At 34.4% G+C, this 21,545-nt stretch overlaps 2 protein-coding genes and 1 long non-coding RNA gene across 3 annotated transcripts; 2 read left to right on the top strand and 1 right to left on the bottom strand.

Moving 5' to 3' along the window:
- The first annotated feature begins 10,671 nt into the window (after window positions 1–10,671).
- LOC142533611 (F-box protein At1g47056-like) lies at window positions 10,672–17,443 on the top strand. The gene is given in 3 exon segments (XM_075640435.1): window positions 10,672–10,938; window positions 10,940–12,458; window positions 17,209–17,443. Coding segments are annotated over 2 exon segments (1,632 nt in total). The 5' UTR covers window positions 10,672–10,812; the 3' UTR covers window positions 12,446–12,458; window positions 17,209–17,443.
- Window positions 13,744–15,441, bottom strand: LOC142533614 (uncharacterized). Its single transcript, XR_012816784.1, has 3 exons — window positions 15,282–15,441; window positions 14,515–15,151; window positions 13,744–14,096 (listed from the first exon to the last, which is right to left on the bottom strand). It is a non-coding gene; the product is annotated as an uncharacterized LOC142533614 (long non-coding RNA).
- Window positions 16,044–17,801, top strand: LOC142533613 (protein RER1A-like). The gene is made up of 2 exons (XM_075640438.1): window positions 16,044–16,542; window positions 17,209–17,801. The coding sequence occupies exons 1-2, from the start codon at window positions 16,178–16,180 to the stop codon at window positions 17,444–17,446; spliced, it is 603 nt and encodes a 200-aa protein (XP_075496553.1). The 5' UTR covers window positions 16,044–16,177; the 3' UTR covers window positions 17,447–17,801.
- The last annotated feature ends 3,744 nt before the right edge of the window (window positions 17,802–21,545 follow it).

Below are 21,545 nucleotides of genomic sequence, written 5' to 3'. Positions count from 1 at the left end.
TTGTTTTGTTGAAAAACACGTTTGAAATATTTAAAATGTCGAGATAAAAAAGATTTGTATCTAAATTGTATATATTAACCAGATATATAATATATCTCATTATTAATAAAATATAACTTATAAAAAGTATTATCATGATGGAAATAAATAGATCTCAGATACACATAGATAATTGAAAACATATTCGAAAATCATATCATTTTTATCAAGTACTTGTCGAAGATAATTGTTAAATAATGGACTTGAGTGTAACTATACCTTAAAGGCTAATTCAATATTCATTTTTTTTTTTGCAAAAATAAAACTAGTTCAATATAAGAGGATTTTCCAAATTTAAACCTACAACTCTTAAGAATTTAATATAATAATAATTAATAAATGGTTTGGACTAAACTATATGTTTTTAAAATAGCATATCTAGAAATAAATAATTTTCTGTGAAGATTTTCAATTTATAAATTAAAATACAAAAGATTAAATAGAAAGACAATTTCTGATAAATAAGAAATCTCACCCGCTTAAAAGGAACAAACCAAAACTACAAAAATAATTCATCCTGACAATAGCATAAAATTATTTTATGAAGGTAGATGACGGATTCCAAATGATAGAGGAGTCGTGGGGTAATCATTCTTCGATTCAGTAGCTGCCTAAAATGTCAACAGGAATGAGCAAGATATTAAGACAAAATGAGAACTTGTTGATTATTTATTAAGTTAGTGGAACACTGATTGTCAAATTTTGCTACCTATTGATCAAATGTCCAAAATTTAGAGGTTTTCCGTGTATATTTCCTTATCTAATTTAATTCTTTATTTTTATATTTATATATCAAGATATCGCACTTTGAGAGCAACTTAAAATTTAAAAACCTATCAAATTTTATTTTCAGACGTGATTGGATTTGGCCCTGAAAGATATATCATACTGAGTAGGGATCGCAAGGCGAAACCAACATGATGCGAGATATTAAAGCCGGGTATTTTTAACATTTGATCTAATTAAATATTCAATTTAATAGCCAACACCGACGACCTCATATTGAATCCTGATTGTGAAGGACAAGCCCGTCATGTTACTGGACCACAACACAATGGCCCATTTGTACGGCCCAGAGTAGCTATCAATTCCACCTCTTGTCCCTAGATCGATAATATAATTTGTATGTTTATTTTTTGTCAAAGTATAAAGCAAAAAATGAAGAATCAATTTTTATAGAGGTTGAAAAGACTACGTAAATGTGGGTCGAATCATTGGAATATGTTGAAATTATCATAATATCACAAATATAATTTTATTTATAAAAAGAAAAAAACTAAAGGATGATTGTGAGACTTATATATATCACCTAACCTTGTTCGATATTTAATTACTTGGTCACCTTCAAAACATTTATACCCTCCTAACTTTGATCATACAGCTCAATTAAATTCATTTAATTGAAACCTGTGATTTACAAATCATTTAAGTTGCACTTGGATCGGATCGATGAATTTCAAATTAAGATATATATTATATACGACGGATGTGTAGATTTTGAATGGGCATCAATAAATAATAGAGCGAATCAAGCTTGAACTGTGTTGGATCCTTTCCCTCTCTTATCTTGTTGCCAAAGTGTAGTTACAATCAAATCATTTTCCTCTAGGCCCCTTCCTTTAATACCATCGCAGCCTGGAGTTTTGGCCTTTGTTCCTCCATTTCTTTTATATGCATTATTTGCTACGTACTTGATTAATTTTTGTCACGCCCAAGATCCCAGATTCAGTTAGTGGCATTCACGTTGTTCTTGAATTATACATTCGAAAACTACAAACCTTGTAATACAAATTTCTATAAACAATTTATTCATTCGTAAAGTCGAAATACATCGTGTTTACAACGATCAAATCAATAATAAAAGCAGCGAAATATCTGACAAACGCTACATATTAACGTAATATAAACTAAACAACATAATAATCGAATCTCCTTCACCAGCCCTACAACTAGGCTTGCTTTCATATTTTTCGAACTCTTATCCATTCTTATATAAGATAGGTTAAGTGTGCAAGTGATATGGTTGTCACTCGGTAAAAAGAAAAAATAGTCATTTCAGTTTTTAAAATCATCTTTTCAACGGAACCACTACTATAACATGTATATACATATATGTTTTGATTTTCAGAATAAACTGGTACCAAAATTATGCACTGAAAATATTACGAATTTCATGACTAACTTTTATCAGTTCCATGTATTTTAATCCTCTAAAGTGTGAGACAGAAATCATTAATATCATGAATCAGTAATGTTTGGAATATATATTTATACTGTTTGTTCATAAATTTCAGTACTTCAAACATACATATTTCAATAAACATAATTTGAACATATAAAATACATGTTGAATGGTCAGTTTTAAATCAAATTACAAGAGTTAAAATAGAAAGTCCACTTATTGTAATATGATTAATAAGTTTTGGTTGGTGTTTGAAAAAAATACGTCCTTGCTACTGGAATGCTGCTAGAATAAGGTTGTTTCTTGCTTGAATTTTAGGGTGATTTGTTCAGAATTTTTTGTAACAATAATTCAGGATTTTGTTTATTTTTTATAGAGTAAAATATGACCTTTAGTTTGTTATTTGCTTGGCTGCGACAATGATTTGCTGAAAATTGTGATACCGAAATAGTCGGCTGAAATGGAGGGTTGCCGAGCTGAAATTAATAATTATGCTAAAATTGTTAGCTTTACTGAATTTTGTGATTCTCACAAATTTTCTGTCTGTTGCAATGACTTGGGGTTGCCTAAGTCCAGGATTTCAATTTAACATTTCACTTTACGTGCCCATATATATATAATTTATGAGAAATAAATAAAATTAAATTCCAGATCATATACACAGTCACAGACAAAGAGGTGGAGAGGAGGCCTAATTGAAATCACAGAATGTCTCGCTAAATAGAATGTTGGGTAGATTTCATGCTTATCAAATGCCATCAAGAATTCGACTCCAATGTGTAAGTCCCAAGACAAAGCCGTAGATGTGTTGAACTGAAGCCTGAAACGAAAATTGAAAAATGGGCCCTCTTGTTACAGTAATAAATATAAAATTCAATTTACAAATTACAAATATACTAATAAATATATCAAAACTAATATATGACATCAATAACAAAATTCAATAAATATTTAAAATAAGTACATAATTACTACACGTCAAGCTTTTTAGAGACGAAAATATTTATCAAATTTGTGTAATCTAATTGTCAGACCATTTATTTTCAGTCGACAACATAGTTAGCTCATTTAGTCTATCTTGAAACATTGTTGATCGAAGATAATTCTTGTCAAATCTACACTTTTAGTCTCTCTAATTGTAGAAACTACAAAATCAAAGAATTCTTTGAGTCGAAATAACAAATTACAAATGAAATGACAAAGAAATCCCAAAAAAACAATGAATTTCATCTTTCAACGGTCCACACATTCAATCTCTATTCACAATTTATTTTATTTCCTTAGACTTTTCACTTATTAATTATACAAGTCGCACATAAAATTTATATAAAACTCATAATTCAATTATAACTCATTAAAGAATTTAAATCATGCGATGTGTGCTTTAGTTATATATTTAATTAACATGATCTCTAAGCACATTACAGTGCCCATATCGCAAATAAATTTCATTTTCAGTAAGGATCTTTTGATAGATTAATATACAAATATAAATATAAATGTGTATTTATAAAGAAGATTTGAAATGGAAATAAAGCACAATTCATGAAGAAAATTACTTACCTTTATTGGGTCGGGCCCTGATGCAACCGCTTGATTGGCCTCATAAAAGGTCCGGCTCTGCCCCAAGAGGAAACAGATCGAATCCGGTTCCATATATCGTTCCCATGAATAAACAAATAAATGTGATTTTTGCGGATTATCGAATCAATCTGGATGCCGATATGTTAATCGTAATTTTTTATATATGTAGTAGACGATTGATTACGTTTGGATATGAAATATCAAAATTTAGAAATTTATATTTCAACTTTTAATAATGTGTGTCGTTTTTGTTTTAGAAAGCTCCATCAATATCGATACTAGTAAATATATACATTTAGTATAGCAATATACATATAAAAATGATGGTGTTTATAATTCTAATAATAATAATAATATTATTATTATTATTATTATTATTATTTTATGACCCGATAATGAACATTAGGTAGGATTAACGTGCAGGGAAATTTTCAAAAATTTGGTTTACAAACTTTGACTTTTTATAATATGAACATTCGACCTTTGGAACATAAGGTACTCTTGGACTCGGTCTTTTCTACTTAAAACCCATATATATATACATTGATTATGTCGCACACCTTCTGTACTCATCTATATGAGTACCGATGAGGTGAAACATTTTTTTTTGGATTTGATAAAACATATCAAAATTTTATATGTAATAGATACGTGTCACCTCATCGATGGTCACATAGATGAATGTCGGAAGTGTGCAGCATAATAAAACTAATACATATATATATATATTTGTGTGTGTGTATGTATGTATCCTAAAATACAGTATAATCCAGGTCCATAATATATTAATATATGTGTAATTTTCTAAGTTGCATTCAATTCGTTTAGAATAATAAAATGAGATTTTGTACAATTTATCCATATATAAACAATTCATGATGCAGATGGGAAGACAGACTTACAGATTGCAATGTAAAGTAATTAATAAATAAATAAAAGTCGAAGCTAAGTGCATGTTCTCTCGCATCAATCCTGAGGGAAAATGTATATTACCCGTTTCTCTAAGTCGTGTTTTAGAATTAATAATTGACGGTTGATTTAGAATTTTCATACAATTAGAATAAACATCAAGGTGCATGGCATGCATTTATTTGGTCGTGATTTTTTTTATTCTTATTATTTTCAATTTTTAAAAAAATCTTAATCCTATAATATTAATTTGAAATATAAACGAATATCTTTGTTGAAAATTTGAAATATAACAAATAATTTTTAACACTCTATAATTAATGCTTTAATTTGTTTGAAACTTCACAAAATGATTGGTTCGCGTTTGTCTCGGTTTTGTTCATATTAATCTGATTATTGCAATGGGAACCAATTTTTTAATATACTCACTTTTATCTTCTCCTTTAATAAATTCAAGATATACAAGAGCAGGGATGACAACGGGATGGAGAGGATGCAGGTTTGTTAGCCTCATCCTCGTCTCCGAATTTCATTTCCGCCATCATATTCTTCCCGATCTCTGCTTTTTCTGATTCAATGAATCCTCGAACTCGAACTTGCAGGGATCAAATCCTTATCTAGATCAAAAATATTAATGGACAGGACGGGGACGGGTCTGGGAAATCTCCAATCCGAACTTATTGTTATACTATTATTATTAATGATAATATAATATTAATATCAGTATTAATAGGATGAAGATAGTCCCACATCATACATGTCTCCAACTATTTCAGGGATTTAAAAAATCATCGAACCTGAAAAAGTAAGAGATCTCCGTCATCATTTCAAGTTTTTTTTACACAAAACCCTAAATTCGTGGAGAAAATTGACAATCCTATACCTTAGGTAGAAAAGAAAAAATGAAAAGGGAAAAGCACGAGACCATTAGTATTCACTAGGTCAAAAGGATGACTGTAGGAAATTATAAGAACCATCTCTTTTCAATATATTAGATTATATATAACCTCCACGACATCTTATGTATCTTGTCCTCCGGTACCATGGTATTTTGTTCTTTGATTTTATGGGTTGGAGACATGAAGTGTCTATTATTCTACCTACCAAAAGCAATAAACAAAAGATGTACATTTGCCCAAAATCAGACACGCCGTGCTCCATTTTCAACATTCCATACCTCTCTTTTTGTGGTCATTAACGCTAACAAAATTTATTGTTTGGCTAATCATAAGTTCTCCACAACGCTTGTCAATATTATTTATTTAGCTAGTATGGTTTATAAGTTACTGCATTGATTTATCTAATATGCATCGGAAAATGGTGACAGGCATGTTCTCACTGTCAATTTTTTTTAAAAAATAATAAAATCAGTTCGTAATAAAGTTAAAGGGGTTTTTTTAAAAAATAATTTAATTTTTAAAATTAATTTCAAAAATAATTTTAAAAAAAGGTATGCAAAAATACCTCAATCCGCGCTTACGAAGCACAGACGATGCTCACGTGGAGCAGCGTCCGTTCTTCGTAAGCGCGGACGCATGCCTCACGTAGAGCCACGTCCGCGCTACGGAATATTTAGCGACGGAATATATATCAAAACCTGTCGCTAAAATTGAATCAGCGACGGTAATTTTAGAGTAAATCGTCGCTATTCCGAAATTTTGGTATATCCACTAACATCGTACATTGCACGCTACGGATAATTGTAATATGCACGCCGCTGATAATAGTATTAACAGCGTGCACATATACGTCGCGGATAATCTTGAACTTTCAACGGCTTTCATCTTTGCAGCATGTAATGTGCGCTGCGGAAAATGAATTTGCGCGAAAAACCATTTTTTTGTAGTGAAGACATAGAAAAAAACAGACAAAAATTCATCACGAAATAAGTTTTTTCAGGAACCTCTACTATTCAACCTGGTTTTTTTCAGGAACCTCTACTATTCAACATAGAAAAAAACAAACAAGAAAGTCAATCATCCCTGAATCACTGAAAAAACCAGGTTGATAGTAGAGGTTCCTGAAAAAACTTATTTCGTGATGAATTTTTGTCTGTTTTTTTTCTCTGTCTCCACTACAACAAAAATGGTTTTTCGCAGCGCGCAAATTCTTTTCAGCAGCGAACATTGCATGCTGCAAAGATGCAAGCCGTTGAAAGTTCAAGATTATCCGCGACGTACATGTGCACGCTGTTAATACTATTATCCGCGGCGTGCATATGCACATCATTAATACAATTATTCGTAGCGTACAATACACGACGTTAATAAATATACCAAAATTTCGGAATAGCTGACGGTTCATAAACCGTCTTCATCCCCCAGTGGGCGACAGTAAACTCTTCTTCCTCACATCACATGCAAACAAATTTAACAGTTCGATATATTCCTCATTTAAATACCCAAAACGCCTTTTCAAAAATCCTACATATACAAACAAATTCTTCCTCCCATACTGCAAACTACAATTACAAATTCAACCATGCTTGCTTTACAACAAACATATATATATAATTTCTCTCTAATCTTTATGACAGATTCAAATTAAAAAAGCAATAAACTAAGAGAAATTAGGTCTGATTTTCTTGGACGAACGCTCTGGTGAGGATGAAACTGAAGGATTTTTTGCCTCTGCCCACGAATCATTAACAGAGCTTTCAGAGCTCAATCAAACATCCATGACTCCTTTCGGACTTCCGGGAAAAGATCCAAACTTTCTTTTGTTTCTAGAGAGGGAGTGTACGCTGGTGGCTACATCTTGTATTAGCCTGCAGTATTGTTCCACTTTCTCCTGTTTCAATTTTTCAGATTTCTTAGTTGACCTATAAAGATTCTTGGATTTGAGGAATATTTAATTTTCTGTATATTATGGGAGAACAAGGACAAAATGTCTACATACATACACATAATATTATACCTTGTTTGTTCCGAGAATGCTTACTAGCTTATCTTGATATTGCACCCCAATGCTGGGCTCAACACTGCTAATAGCATACAGCATTGTGGCAGTGGCCAATGCAGAAGGCAGATAAGACACAAATCTACAATCTGCAGTATATTTTACGGTGTAAGGTTACAAAATACAAAGTGCCCACGAAGAACAACTTAAATCTAAGAAACATTAATGGAAATTGGAGTTAAGAGACGTGGCTCGATTCACAGATAAAAATTTATAAGACAGTGTCACAAAATACATATTCTTAATATAATATGGGTATGGTCGGATAGGGAGCCACGAGAGATGTAAGTAGAGTGGGCTTAGGCCCTCGTGTAAATGGGCCACGCCAGAAATAGCGAGGGGCACATAAAATATTCGTATTAATGATAAATTGCAACATCCAAGTAAGTTTACCGTAACAAATAATATGTGCCCGCAACTTTTTAGACATAGTTTACTCCAGGTAAATAAATTATTTAGAAACGTGAAAATGACAGAATTAACGAAGACCAGCGTCACTAATTAATGATACATAAATTAGAGGCCCAATAGCTGCATTAGTCAACGGCCAATAATATTTTTACTAAATTTATCGATTGCTCTCTCTCTCTATATATATATGTTTTCAAACTCCCAATTCTTCAATTAGATTGTCATATTTCCAAAAAAAATACTAAAAATTATCAATAAATATAAAATAAGACATAAATATTAAATTAGCATGAGAGTGTGGTTGGTTAACATCGGAATGTTGCCAATGCATGCATGCTTCCCCATACTTTCCCCCTATAATTTGTGTGTAATTATTATTTGTGTGTGATCAATGGGTAGGCACCTGGCACAAACTAATTACCATTCATTCATAATTAGCCAATCCGATTCTAAATATTTGTGCAATATTTCTCCATTTTATGAGCAATCTCGTTTTACTTCTATATAAAACCCAACTCACTAATCGATAAAAAGCTATCATGTATCAAGTCAATGTTCTTTCTTTGCATACTAGCTAGTCCTATGGATGGAATTCAATCGTGATTGCATAGGGACCATGCAATGATCAATACATTTGAACACGATGATTAAGTTTTATGGAATGTTTCGCATTAAATTTTGTTAAACAGAAAATTAAACCTTAATCTTATGTCCCATTTAATTAAAGAGTTGTCACGATCGTAATGAAAACGTAATCATAATCACTTCCCCAACTTGTCCTCCATGCACCCCACCCCTTTATTACCCTTGACCCGCAGCTTTAATGTCTTTTCCACCATTATTATTATTATTATTATTATTATTATTATTATTATATTTCTATCCGATTTTCTCATGTTTTGTTTCATAATTAATTAAAATATACAAAATTGAAAGCGACAAAAAGAACATAAATAATTTTAACATTATTTTATGTAATAGACTTGTATTCACGAAACAATTTCTAGCTATCAAGCAAATTCATAAAATATAAAATGTCATGATAATACAAATATTTTTTCAAATAAAAAAACTTTTTTTTTAAATGACATCTATATGACAACCACATTCAGTAAACTTCACTGGATGAGTCTCACTCGACTTCAACTCCATCTTGATCGAACTTCTTTCAAAATTGCAGATTTCTCTCTCTCGATAATGTCGCATTCCTCTATGAACACAGTTTTTTTTGAATATGTGTATCACCAACAAATTTAAATCTCGAAATCCGAATGATTAGATGAAATTGATTGTATCTTAATACCTACGGCTAATTGTTATCCCGATTAATTTGTTAATCGCTTCCGTGGGAAAAACTTACCTATCACATTAATGTATAAGTATATATGTGTGTGTGATTAAACGACGAGGGGTTTCATAATAATTTGGAGACAAAGCAGTCAAAAGTGATACCATAATTCTGCCAAATAGCTAGCTGTTGTTATTTCACTATGTATGGTCCCAGTGTTAAACGTATTGACCAGATTAAATGGGTAAATTAATGGATGTGAGAAAAAAGCTAGCTGAAATTATTGAATTTACATATAACAATCTAAGCATACCTTTGATAAGTTTGTATCCGTTAACATGTGTGGGTAATCGGGTCTCACAAACTCACTCATTTGATGAAGCAGGCATTATGAATTTTAAGTAGCATCACTTGTCTAAATATTCGGTTTACCAATTCACTTATTGCTTACGTTACACCATATTTTTTTTTTTTGAAATGTACGTTACACCATATATTGTCACCGTAACTCACCACTTTCACATTATTTCATGTCATTCATTAAGATTTAACTCACCGCTCAAATTACTGAAAGAAGGTATTACAGTTGATATAGCAGTAAAAATTCTCGATTTTAACCTTCTTAAATTCGATCCTTTTTTTTTTTGAAAGCAAAATTTTTTGATATGATAATGCTTCCACTAAACCTCTAATTTATACAATACACTGTATTGATTATTTTTTTTTTTTATAGAATATGTCTCTTGTGAGACGGTCTCACGAATCTTTATCTGTGAGACGAGGTAACTCTACCGATAATTACAATAAAAAGTAATATTTTTTCATGGATGACCCAAATAAGAGATCCGTGTCACAAAATACGACCCGTAAGACCGTCTTACACAAAGTTTTGCATGTTTTAAATCCTCATTTTTTATTCATTAGCTAGCTAGTTACTCAAAATTGTCAAATCAATTTACATTTGTGTTGGATATCTTATCTTTATTATTCATCACGGGAAATTTTAATAGTTTTTTCACATTAACAACGTGCTACTTAAAGTGACATAATTCGAACAAATTTAAGCGAAAAAGAGAAATTTAATAAATTAAATTAAACTGCATATTTCATTCGAGAATTAATGTCATTAATTCAAATTCTGCTCTATCATTTCTTAGCATGCCATTCACGTTTTCCATCCCTCAATTCGAAATCCCAAATTAAAGATAATTATCTTATCCGTAAAGACAATCCAGAAAGAAAAAAAAACCCCTTTTCCTCAAATCATAGTGATTTTCTCGTACCAGACTACACAGGTAAATATTCAACTTTCAAAGAGGAGAAGAAAAACAAATCAGCTTCTGTATTTTCAAAATAATAATAATAATAATAATTTAGCTTCCCGTACATTAGAGAAAAGCTCCCGAGAAGGTGGAATCGTAAGACTACACCTCCGTAGCAGATGGGCCAATCAGCTTCCACCTCCAAGCCCATATCTTCCAACCCCGCCGCGGCTTTGATCTCCTCACCAGCGGTGGCGGTGCCGGTTGCCAAGGGCCCTGATTCTGCCACTACCCTCCTAGGTAACTTCAGTCGATGGAAACGACTACACGTTGGATCTCCCTGAAGAGTGCTTGGCGTATATTTTCCAGTCACTTTCTTCCGGTGACAGGAAGCGCTTGTCTCTGGTGTGTCGCCGCTGGCTGAGAATCGAGGGGCAGAGTCGCCACCGTCTGTCGCTCAATGCGCAGTCCGAGCTTACCGATTTTATACCTCGATTGTTCCTTCGTTTCGATGCGGTAACTAAGCTTGCTCTAAAATGTGATCGCAGATCTGTCAGCATTGGCGACCAAACGTTGATTCAGATCTCCCTAAAGTGCACGAACCTCACAAGATTGAAGCTTCGCGCCTGCCGCGAACTCACTGACGATGGAATGGCCACTTTCGCTAAGAACTGTAAGAATCTGCAGAAATTTTCTTGTGGGTCTTGCAGTTTTGGAGCAAAAGGAATGAATGCTTTGCTTGAAAATTGTGGGCTTCTAGAGGAATTGTCAGTGAAGCGGTTGCGTGGTATTACTGATGGGGCTGCAGCCGAGCCCATTCGACCGGGAAAAGCTTCTGGATCTTTGAGAGTTATTTGTTTGAAGGATCTTTACAATGGGCAGTGTTTCGGGCAGTTGATCGTTGGGGCAAAAAATTTAAGGAGTTTGAAGTTGTTTAGGTGTTCCGGGGATTGGGATAAGGTGCTTGAAATTATTGCGGATAGGATAATTTGGCTTGTAGAGCTTCATCTGGAGAGGCTTCAGGTAAGTGATCTTGGCCTTTCTGCTATATCGAATTGTGTGAATCTCGAAGTATTGCATTTGGTGAAAACCCCGGAGTGTACTAATTTTGGACTTGCGAGCATTGCTGTGAAATGTAAGTTGCTTCGGAAGCTCCACATCGATGGATGGAAAACAAATAGAATAGGTGATGATGGATTAATTGCGATTGCTACTCACTGCCCGAATCTGCTGGAGCTGGTTTTGATTGGCGTGAATCCTACACATTTGAGTTTAGCAAAGTTGGCAACGAATTGCGGGAATCTGGAAAGATTAGCACTTTGTGGGAGTGAAACTGTTGGAGATGCTGAGATTTATTGCATTGCTGAAAAATGTACTGCCTTGAAGAAGTTGTGCATCAAGAGCTGTCCTGTCTCAGATCATGGCATGGAAGCACTCGCTGGTGGATGCCCTAACCTTGTAAAGGTGAAGGTCAAGAAGTGCAGAGGGGTGACCTCTGAGGGAGCAGATTGGTTGCGAGCCAGTAGAGGTTCACTTGCAGTGACCTTGGATACCATCGAGCCCGAATTGCCCGAAGCCGGTGGCAGCGAGCAAGAAATTGGTGGTGCTGATATTCCTCCAACTGATAGAGGACATAGGGATGTCAACATTGCGTCTAGCAGTACAGGGAGATCCATGTCCTTTAAGACGAGGTTAGGGGCTTTTTCAGGGAGGAGCTTGGTGGCTTGCACGCTCAGGAGATGGTCAAGCTTTGGTGGCCGAGGCCGGAATAATGTTGGAAGGAACTCGGGTAGAGTAGCTGTGGGGAATTAAAACTATTGGTCCGGTAAGTTTGCATTCTAGTTCAGTGTATGTATTCAGTTCGATGTTAAATTCCATTCTATGATCTTCAGACTCTAGGGTTGAGCTAATTGAATGTTTATTGAATCTTGATATATATGGCAACTCTTGATAATGGTTCTTACTTCTTAGGTAGAATATGAGGTAGAAAAGCTATGAACTCTTGTTATCATTCCACCTAACGCAGTATATTAGGCCTCAAATTCCATGATTCAAACTGTTTGTGAGTTTCTGGTCAGTTGTTTTATATCAGCATGCTGAATGTGCTTGATTATTCATCGTTCCATCCATTTCGAAAATCTTATCATCAAGGTAAATGAGCGATATCCGATCATCTTATTTGTTTTAGCTATGACTGTTCATTGGAATTGTAAATCATTGTCGAAGTGCAAAGATTTTACTGTCAAATGTTCTGCAATTCGTTGTTTCCTACTTTTACGCATACCCTCCTATTCAAATTTCGGATAATCTGAGGACATAACCAACAGATACAACGGTATACTACCTGGTGCACAAGTACCAAAGAGCTCAATAATAATAACAATGGCTCATTCCCAGAGAGAATTCAAACCAAGCATTTAAAATTCCTCTTCAAAGATAAAATCTTTCTTCAGTAATTTATTAATAAGCCTCAAGTATGGATCGAGATAGCTAAACTTTCTTCAATAATAACCTTGATCTTCAATCAACTAGAAGATAATGCCCAACAAAAAAATATCCAGGAACTTGGAATACAAAAGGTTATCTTCCAGAGTATAAATAACGTTAGAAAATTGAGCAGCTTATTAATGTTGAGTATCGTGTACCTTGATCTTCAATCAACTAGAAGATAATGCCCAACAAAAAAATATCCAGGAACTTGGAATACAAAAGGTTATCTTCCAGAGTATAAATAACGTTAGAAAATTGAGCAGCTTATTAATGTTGAGTATCGTGTATTTACTTTTTACTAAAGAAATAAAAAATAAATCAATTTGAAGTTCTGAACTTTGATGGTTTAGAATTGGAACTAATAATTTGAATGTATATCCAAATGTGATGACGTTCAACTTTCCATATATTCATAGGCACGACTGAGATATGTGAATCCAGATAAGAGCTATCACTTCGTTGGATGACTAAAAATATTTAAACCCCAAAAGAATTTATGTATACACAATATGAAGCACTTTGTGTTAATGGATGTTCGGGTGTTTTCAAATATGCCCCGAAGTAAGACCCAACACGAATGATAGATGGGGCATCTTTTTCACACATTTGAAAGCTTATGCTAAGAAAATCAAATGAAAAGTTTTCTTGTATTGAAAAAAGTTTAAATGTCATACAATAACGTGCTCAAATAAAAATTTCGGATACAAATCGATATAACACGAATTTTTGCCGTGGATTCAAATTAAAATTCATCATTCTTATGATCCTGAATAATATTGTGGTGGTGGGTAGGCGCCTCCAGCGGGTGGAGGAATTGGGTAGTGACCAGTGGTGGGTGGTGGCATTGGGTTAATACCCATGGAATATGGTGGTTGGCTTGTCGGATTCGCTTGAGGTGGGTACTGACTGGCTGGGTTAATACCCGTGGGATATGGTGCTTGGATTGTTTGATTCCCTTGGGGTGGAAACTGACCTGCAAGAACAAGCATAAGATTGCCATTAGCTTCCCTCAAGTTCAAAGTTCATAGTTTTTCAATAGACAATTTAAAAATTCATATGTTCTTTTAAAAAAAATTCATGTTCTATGTCGTCTCCCCACTGTCATTTGGTTAGTTTCTTGGTTTCCAAATTGTTGCGAAACGAGAGGGGTGGGGATGATTTACGCCCTACCTCTACATGTTTTTTTTTAAATTCAATTTTATTAATATTTTGTATTATATATATATATTCACGAAAACATGGCTTTGCCCCGAGCCTGAATCGTTGACACTGTACAAATTCTTTGCTCCGCCTCTTGTTGCCAGAGTAAATGGATTTTCCAATTTTCTTTTAGATGATCCTTGATGAATACAATTAATACATGAAACATAGTTGAGATGTTGCAAATGTACCTGGAGGATAAGCACCTGGGGGCTGAAGACTGCTAGGATGTGGAGGATATCCTGTCGAAGGATGGGCAGGTGGCGCAGTTTGCCCAGGGTTCACGGGGTAAGTAGGAAATGGACTCGGGGCAGATGAATAAGTGGGATAAGGTGCTGTTGTATTAGATGGATTGGCAGGGTAAGGTGAAGGGTCCGTTGAAGATAGGTTGATAAGGATTGGCAGGGTAAGGTGAATGGGCCGTTGAAGATGGTTGATAAAGATTGGCAGGGTAAGGTGAAGGGGCTGTTGAAGATGGTTGATAAGGATTGGCCGCCGGAGTGGTGGTGGAGAAAGGAGGAAAAGGTGGTGGTGCAGTGACCGAGCTGACAGGAGGAAAAGGCTGTGGTGGGGTGGTTGAGTTGACCGGGAAAGGGGTGGATGTTGGTGGATTAGGAGTGGGATACGAGTAGTTAGTGTTAAAAGGTTGTGCAGGATTTGGATATGGCGCTGGGTAAGGGCCGGAAGGGGCAGGAGGCTGCAGTGGTGGTGCTTGGCCTTCTGTTGGATTCATTCCGTTGTACGGCAGGAGAGTCGAAATGGGTGCATTTGGTGTTGCGTAGAGCTGAGATGGTGGCGGAGCATATTTTGATTCCATGGCGTTCGTACCTGTATCAATTTTTAAGTCCCAAAATTTGTGTAGAATATTGGTTTGAAACCACATGAAGCTAAACTTAACATAACACAAACAGATCCAACTGGAAATCTTGAACAAAGAACATACTTATAATATTGATACCTGAGTTTGCAGGGGCCTGGGGTTGATTTCCAGAGTAAGAAGCGGGTGCTCCAACCATGGCGATCAATTTGAAGGTATGATTGGTTTTATGATTATTCTCAAATGATCGAACTCTATATAGCGAAACAGTACGGAGACTTTGGCATTGGAGGGTTGACTTTGAAAAACCCTCACAGATTTAGACCCGCGTTAATGATAACAATATAGTAGTCTGTATCATCCACGCCATAACCCCCATAAAGTCAACACGGTGAGTTTCAAAACAAGATTATTTTACTGCCAACTTGTTTGTTGGCATGTGCTAAGAAGACTGAAAATCATGTTATTGAATTAATAACATCTTCCGTGTATCATATTTGATGATAATAGTATAACCATGATGAGCCATTGGGTATGGAAAATTTATCATTGCATTTAGAAAAGAGTGGTTCTCAAGATCTCGAACTCGATATCTATTTCATTTTCAGGAATATATGGTATAAAACAAGAACTCAGTGCCCTTTAGAAGAGAGGTTTTTTTTTTTTTTTTTTAAATTTAGAAGAGAGGTTTGGAAAAATAAAAACTCAATCGTTATAATAATATAATTTCTTAATTTAGATCATAAACTCTATGCGACTATAACTTTATCGACCACTGGCAAGAGACCCGACATAATTAATCACATAAACTATATTACTGCGGAACCAATCACATTAATGAATTGGGCAATACACAAATAATTTGTTTTAGGAAATTTGTATCTCTCTAACCCGACCCAAATTAAAAGCAAGCAACTAACTATATGGCACTGCCACTCAATCAAATCTAGACCGTCTGTTTTACTGTTTCGAAAACCGAAAGAATCGGCGTTTACAGTTTTCCTCTGTAATCTCTCTCGTTTCAACACCAAAATACAATGAATATGGGTGGCGGGGCAGGAATCGCTGGCGAAAATACCACCGCCTCCGTCGTGACGCAATTCAGCCACACTGTGTGGCAGCGGTACCAGCATTTGTTGGACAAATCGACTCCGTTCGTGCTGTACCGTTGGATCTTCCTGTCGGCGATTGCTTTCATGTACGCGCTGCGCATCTACATAGTGCAGGGTTTCTACATCACCACATACGGACTGGGAATTTACATCCTGCAGCTGCTGATTGCCTTTTTGTCGCCACAGGTGGACCCCGAGATCCACCAGCTGGCTGATGGACCCACCCTCCCCACGCGCGGCTCCGACGAGTTCCGCCCCTTCGTACGCCGTCTTCCCGAGTTCAAGTTCTGGTTAGATGGAATCTTTTTTTTAGAATCTAATAAAATATTATGATCCAGTTGTGTGTGGGTAAAAGAGATTATTGTAAGATATTATTTCCATTAGGTTCTGTCCTGTCTTTGAGCAAGTTGAGGTATGCCAACAGATAATGGATCTTGACACCTTCTTAACTGAATATATTACTTCATGTAATGTTCTGCAGCTGTATTAATAATGTTTCTTTAATTTGGTTTGGGTTTCAGGGAATCTTTAAAATAAAATTGAATTTCTTGGGCATGGACTTGCTTCGCGTAAGCTGTGACGGTCGCTCTCCCTTATTCGACTTTCTCTATATTTATATGCTTTGAATTGTTTCGCCTCAAAAATTTTCCATCTTTCAAGATTATTTTCACCTGTGAAAATCCTGATGCAGTTGTTGCATTGCATATTTATGAAACTAAAAGTACATGGAAAAAAGCAAGTAAACACTGTCGGTTTGAGTTTTGTTGAGTGAGTGAATTCCTTTTCTCTGTACTCTTTCTTCCATTTGAGTTCTGTATTTGATGTCAAATTGTGTAGAGTTAGAATGTGGCTGAAATTTTAGGCAAAACGTTTGACAAGTGTGATAAAACTGGAGATATTCTTACTCAAGATTTATCTTCTCATCTGCTTATCTACATGTACTTGCTTAATTGCAGGCATTCACTCACAAAAGCCTTCTGCTTTGTTTTTGTGCTGACGTTCTTTAGTGCCTTTGATGTGCCCGTATTTTGGCCAATTCTGCTTTTCTACTGGCTAATTCTATTCATCTCAACAATGAAGAGGCAAATAATGCATATGATGAAATATAAATACGTGCCTTTCACATTTGGGAAGCAGCGTTACCATGGGAAGAAAACAGCTTCTGCCGAAGAGACAATCACTTCTAGGCCTTAATATTCCAGGTAAATAAATTAAGGCCTTGAGCTTCTATAGACAGGTTTATCTTTTGGTTTGCTTGTCGATTTAGAATGTTGTATCCTCAACGATTCCTTAGGCAGTCGCCACAGACAAAATATGTAGTTTTTCCTCTTCTTGAGAATCCCACTTTTAATCTCCTCAAGAAAGAGGTCCTGTTCACTAGGAACACAATTTGTCATTGGCGTGGCCACCTGTGCCTAGTAGAAAATAATTCTTGTCTAATGTATTTTTTTTTATATTTTATTACAATGAGAGAGTGGTTTTTGCTTTGTGTAATGTATGGCATAATGAAGTATTGTAATTTAATTATACGATTCGGTTCACCAACAAATCAGACCCCGTTTTGAGAGAACATCAAACTCCAAAAATTAAAGAATCAGGGACGAGGATATAATTACAGAGAGAAGGAAGAATGCCGAGAAGGATAAAGTCCAAATTCATGATATGCATAGAACCCCTATACAATCAACAGTAATTATCGTTCTTTTCTTTTCTTTTTTCAAAACAACATTATTATCTTTCTGAATGAACTCCACTAGTAAAAGCCCACTTTTAATCTCGCGTCGTTTTTTTTAATTAATCGGAAATCAAAGATGAGATTTTTTTTTTTTGGGTTTCCTTACGATAATACATAGTTGTGGGTTGGAACCGGTGGAGGATATGGTGTCTGTCGTCTATCCCAAATTAATAATCCTAATGTTTTATGTATAGTTCATTCTAAATATTAAAGTCTCAGCCCACTTATTCCAATGTAACATAAACCAGTTAGTACAAGGATTCAAGCTGATCCAAGCGGCTACATTATTTAATCTGTAAATGAAAAACTGAAGTAACTGTACAAGATGGTGAGATTGTGATTCTTTAACTTCATATCTGTCCGAAGAGCCGTATTTTCCATTGGGAGATGAGGTCTTTCTCCTGTCATATCCTCAGCTTCTGTTCAAGGTTCTTATCGCTCAAGAACTACTGGTTATTGCCTTGATTCCAAACTTCCCTGTTGGTTTTGCAAGAAAATGTTTCATCGCTTTCACCTCAAGTGGGTTGTTCTTGCTCTGCTACCCATTTAAAAATCCACTCAGTATCCAAGAAAACAACCAGAACTATACAAATTTGACTGATAGCAGGTACAAATAGAGATGCACCGGCTGACTTGAAAAGCCATGAAAATATCCGGGGAGATTCAACGTATTTCAGAATTTTTTAGTGACAAAAACTTGCTGAATTATAGAAATGGATGTCCCTCCCTTGAACTTCCATGGAAACGCCAACTGGTTGATTTGCAACGGCATGCTTTAGCGCCTTCTTGTTGTAAGGAGTCACGTCCTTGAATCCTTCAATCGTTACAACTTTGGCATTTTTATACAAACCAATTCCTCCAAGGAAATAGTCAGACGTGGGCTAAGATTCATGTGGTGTTATAGAATTCGTGTGATGCAATTTGAAAGAGCTTATACAATCGTAAAATGAGCTTCCCTACCAACTCAGACTAGTCATATACTCATATATTGGTTCAAATGGGACATTCGAACTTGAATCCTTTCCGAGAGAAACATTAAAACTAACCCTGCTCTCATCGTATTTCCCATCCCTCTCTTTGTCTCCTCTGAGTCAAGCCCGCCATTCTTGACAACAAACTCGTAAGCATAATCCAGTTCCCCTCCATTGCAGCCTCGTCATACTTTGTATCGCAATCCACTAACTCCTGCTCAAAGGGAGATCAAATTTCCTGTCACTATCTGGTTTATGCCTTCGACACCAGCAATGGCAGCGAATGCCCCGCAACTCCCTTCAAATTCTGAAATAATTCAATCACCGAAGCATAATTTTTAATAATATCCAGTGGCACGATAATGCCTCACTTTGTGGTTTTGTGATTATTATCACGGTTCACGAATTTAAAATTAAAAACTAAAATAATTAAGTCTAATGTTTCAATGTTTTGCCGGAAAGATAAAAGTATACATTTTTTACCATGTTTTTTTTGGCCAATCCACTTGAAATCATATATTGTATGGAACGGTTCCACCAATGACTAGTTACGCGTACTTAGTTGTTAAATATTTTTTCCCCAAGAACAACAACAAACGTAAAATACCATGGAGACAACAAGACAGTTGTTTTGCAAATAAAAACGAGTCTGATCTAAACAGCTCTTATCAATAAAAAATTTCATGAAGCTTGCATGCTGAGATTTTGATCGGCACAGCACATTGCACAACGGTGCCTTTCTCCCTCCAGTGTCCAGTCAATGGAATCCGGAAAAGTGAGTTCATCTTTCATGTCGTACACATCACTTACCACCGTAATTTCCATTCGGCTCTGGCCTCTGGGTCGTGTACCAAGATATGTCTTTCTGTACTCGTCATTTGAAGAGGTCGGAGAAACCTTTAGGCCAAGTTTGAACGTCCGGTTCGCCATTATGTTTTACTCGTCTATATGCCTCAAATTATCGTTAAAAGTTTCGAACCTCTTCTCCTTTTCTCCCAGAGCATTGAATGATATTCCGTGTTGCAACATCCAAGATTCGTGCGTGGACATCAGCGTAGCCCTGGCTCGGTTTTAATGCCAGTTTTCTCGTCGTAGGATATATATATATATATATATATACTAGTGCACCGACGCACGCGTTGTCTGCTTGTATAATATATTTTATAATTCATTTGATTTATATTTAAACTGAAGATCAAAATATAATATATGAAATAGCGATGGACTATACTGTAATTTTGATATATATATTAAAAAATAAATTGAAATATAAAAGAATAAAAAAATGAGGATCAAAATATAATTATAAGAAATAGCGAGGGACTATACTCTAATTTTGATATATAAATTAAAAAACAAATCGAAAAATTAAAGAATAAAAAAATGATCTCAATGAGAATTGAACCTATGACTTAACTCCAAAAAACAATGATTATATCCCCTGAACTACATATAACTTACAGTAAAACTTTAACATTTTATTAATATATATAATTATTAAAACAGACCATGACACCAAAATTAGTTACTCTAAGGGTCTCAAACTTAATAAAATAGTATAAAAGTATAGATGAGTGAAAGGGTAATCAAGTAAATTCATAATTCAAACTCACATATTTATAAATAGTATAGAATAGATAGTATGGATGAGTGAAAGGATAATCAAGTAAATTCACAATTCAAACTCACATATTTATAGATAATATATATATATAATATATATATATATATATATATATATATATATATATATATATATATATATATATATATACAGGCACTAAGGCAAGCATGCGGGAAATTATGGTAGGAAATATTATTTAATTTTTCTTTAAAAAATGTTACATTTCTCTTTCTTTTACGACGAATGTGTTTGTTTGTTCACAGTTAATGAAGATAAAATATATTTATTACATGATGAAATAATTAAATAAAAATCAATAATAAAAAAACACAATGAGGCCACGAATATGATTTATATTTTATGAAATTATCTAACATACATATAAATATATGACTTTTAATTGTGAATTTTCTAATATACCCTTATTCATTTAAGTTAGTAAATTTAATTAATGATTTTTTTATGGGTTCTTTTGGTAATTCACTATACATTTTAAATGACTTTGTACATTAATGTATATTGAATTCACAATTTACCAATTGTTTTTCTTTGTTGCTACTAAAATTGGTTGCTAAAATGAGTTGATTTTTTCATGATTGCTAATGAATATTTAATATTTTTATCTTATCTTTTCTTTTATTTTACATATAAATATATCACTTTTATAACAATTTGATTTTTAAATGTGAATTAAGAAGCATAATATTTTTTTATTTAAACATGTCATTTTGTTTTTCTGACATTATTTTTTCCTTATATATATTTTTTAATGTTTGCGGGTGTTTTTGTGCTTATTATTTTTATTTAACATTGTTTGAAATATTATATGCATATAAAATTTAAATCATAATGTGTCTACATTATTGTGTCTACACGCGTTTGCAAATTTAGGATCAATGTTCATAGTGTGTTTTCCGTGAAATGTGTCAACTATACCTGTATTTACAATAATAATTAATATTT

The sequence above is a fragment of the Primulina tabacum genome, chromosome 18, assembly GCF_025594145.1.
Source record: "Primulina tabacum isolate GXHZ01 chromosome 18, ASM2559414v2, whole genome shotgun sequence".
In the NCBI taxonomy this organism is placed as follows: domain Eukaryota; kingdom Viridiplantae; phylum Streptophyta; class Magnoliopsida; order Lamiales; family Gesneriaceae; genus Primulina; species Primulina tabacum.
This window is presented reverse-complemented; position numbering and strand designations above follow the sequence as displayed.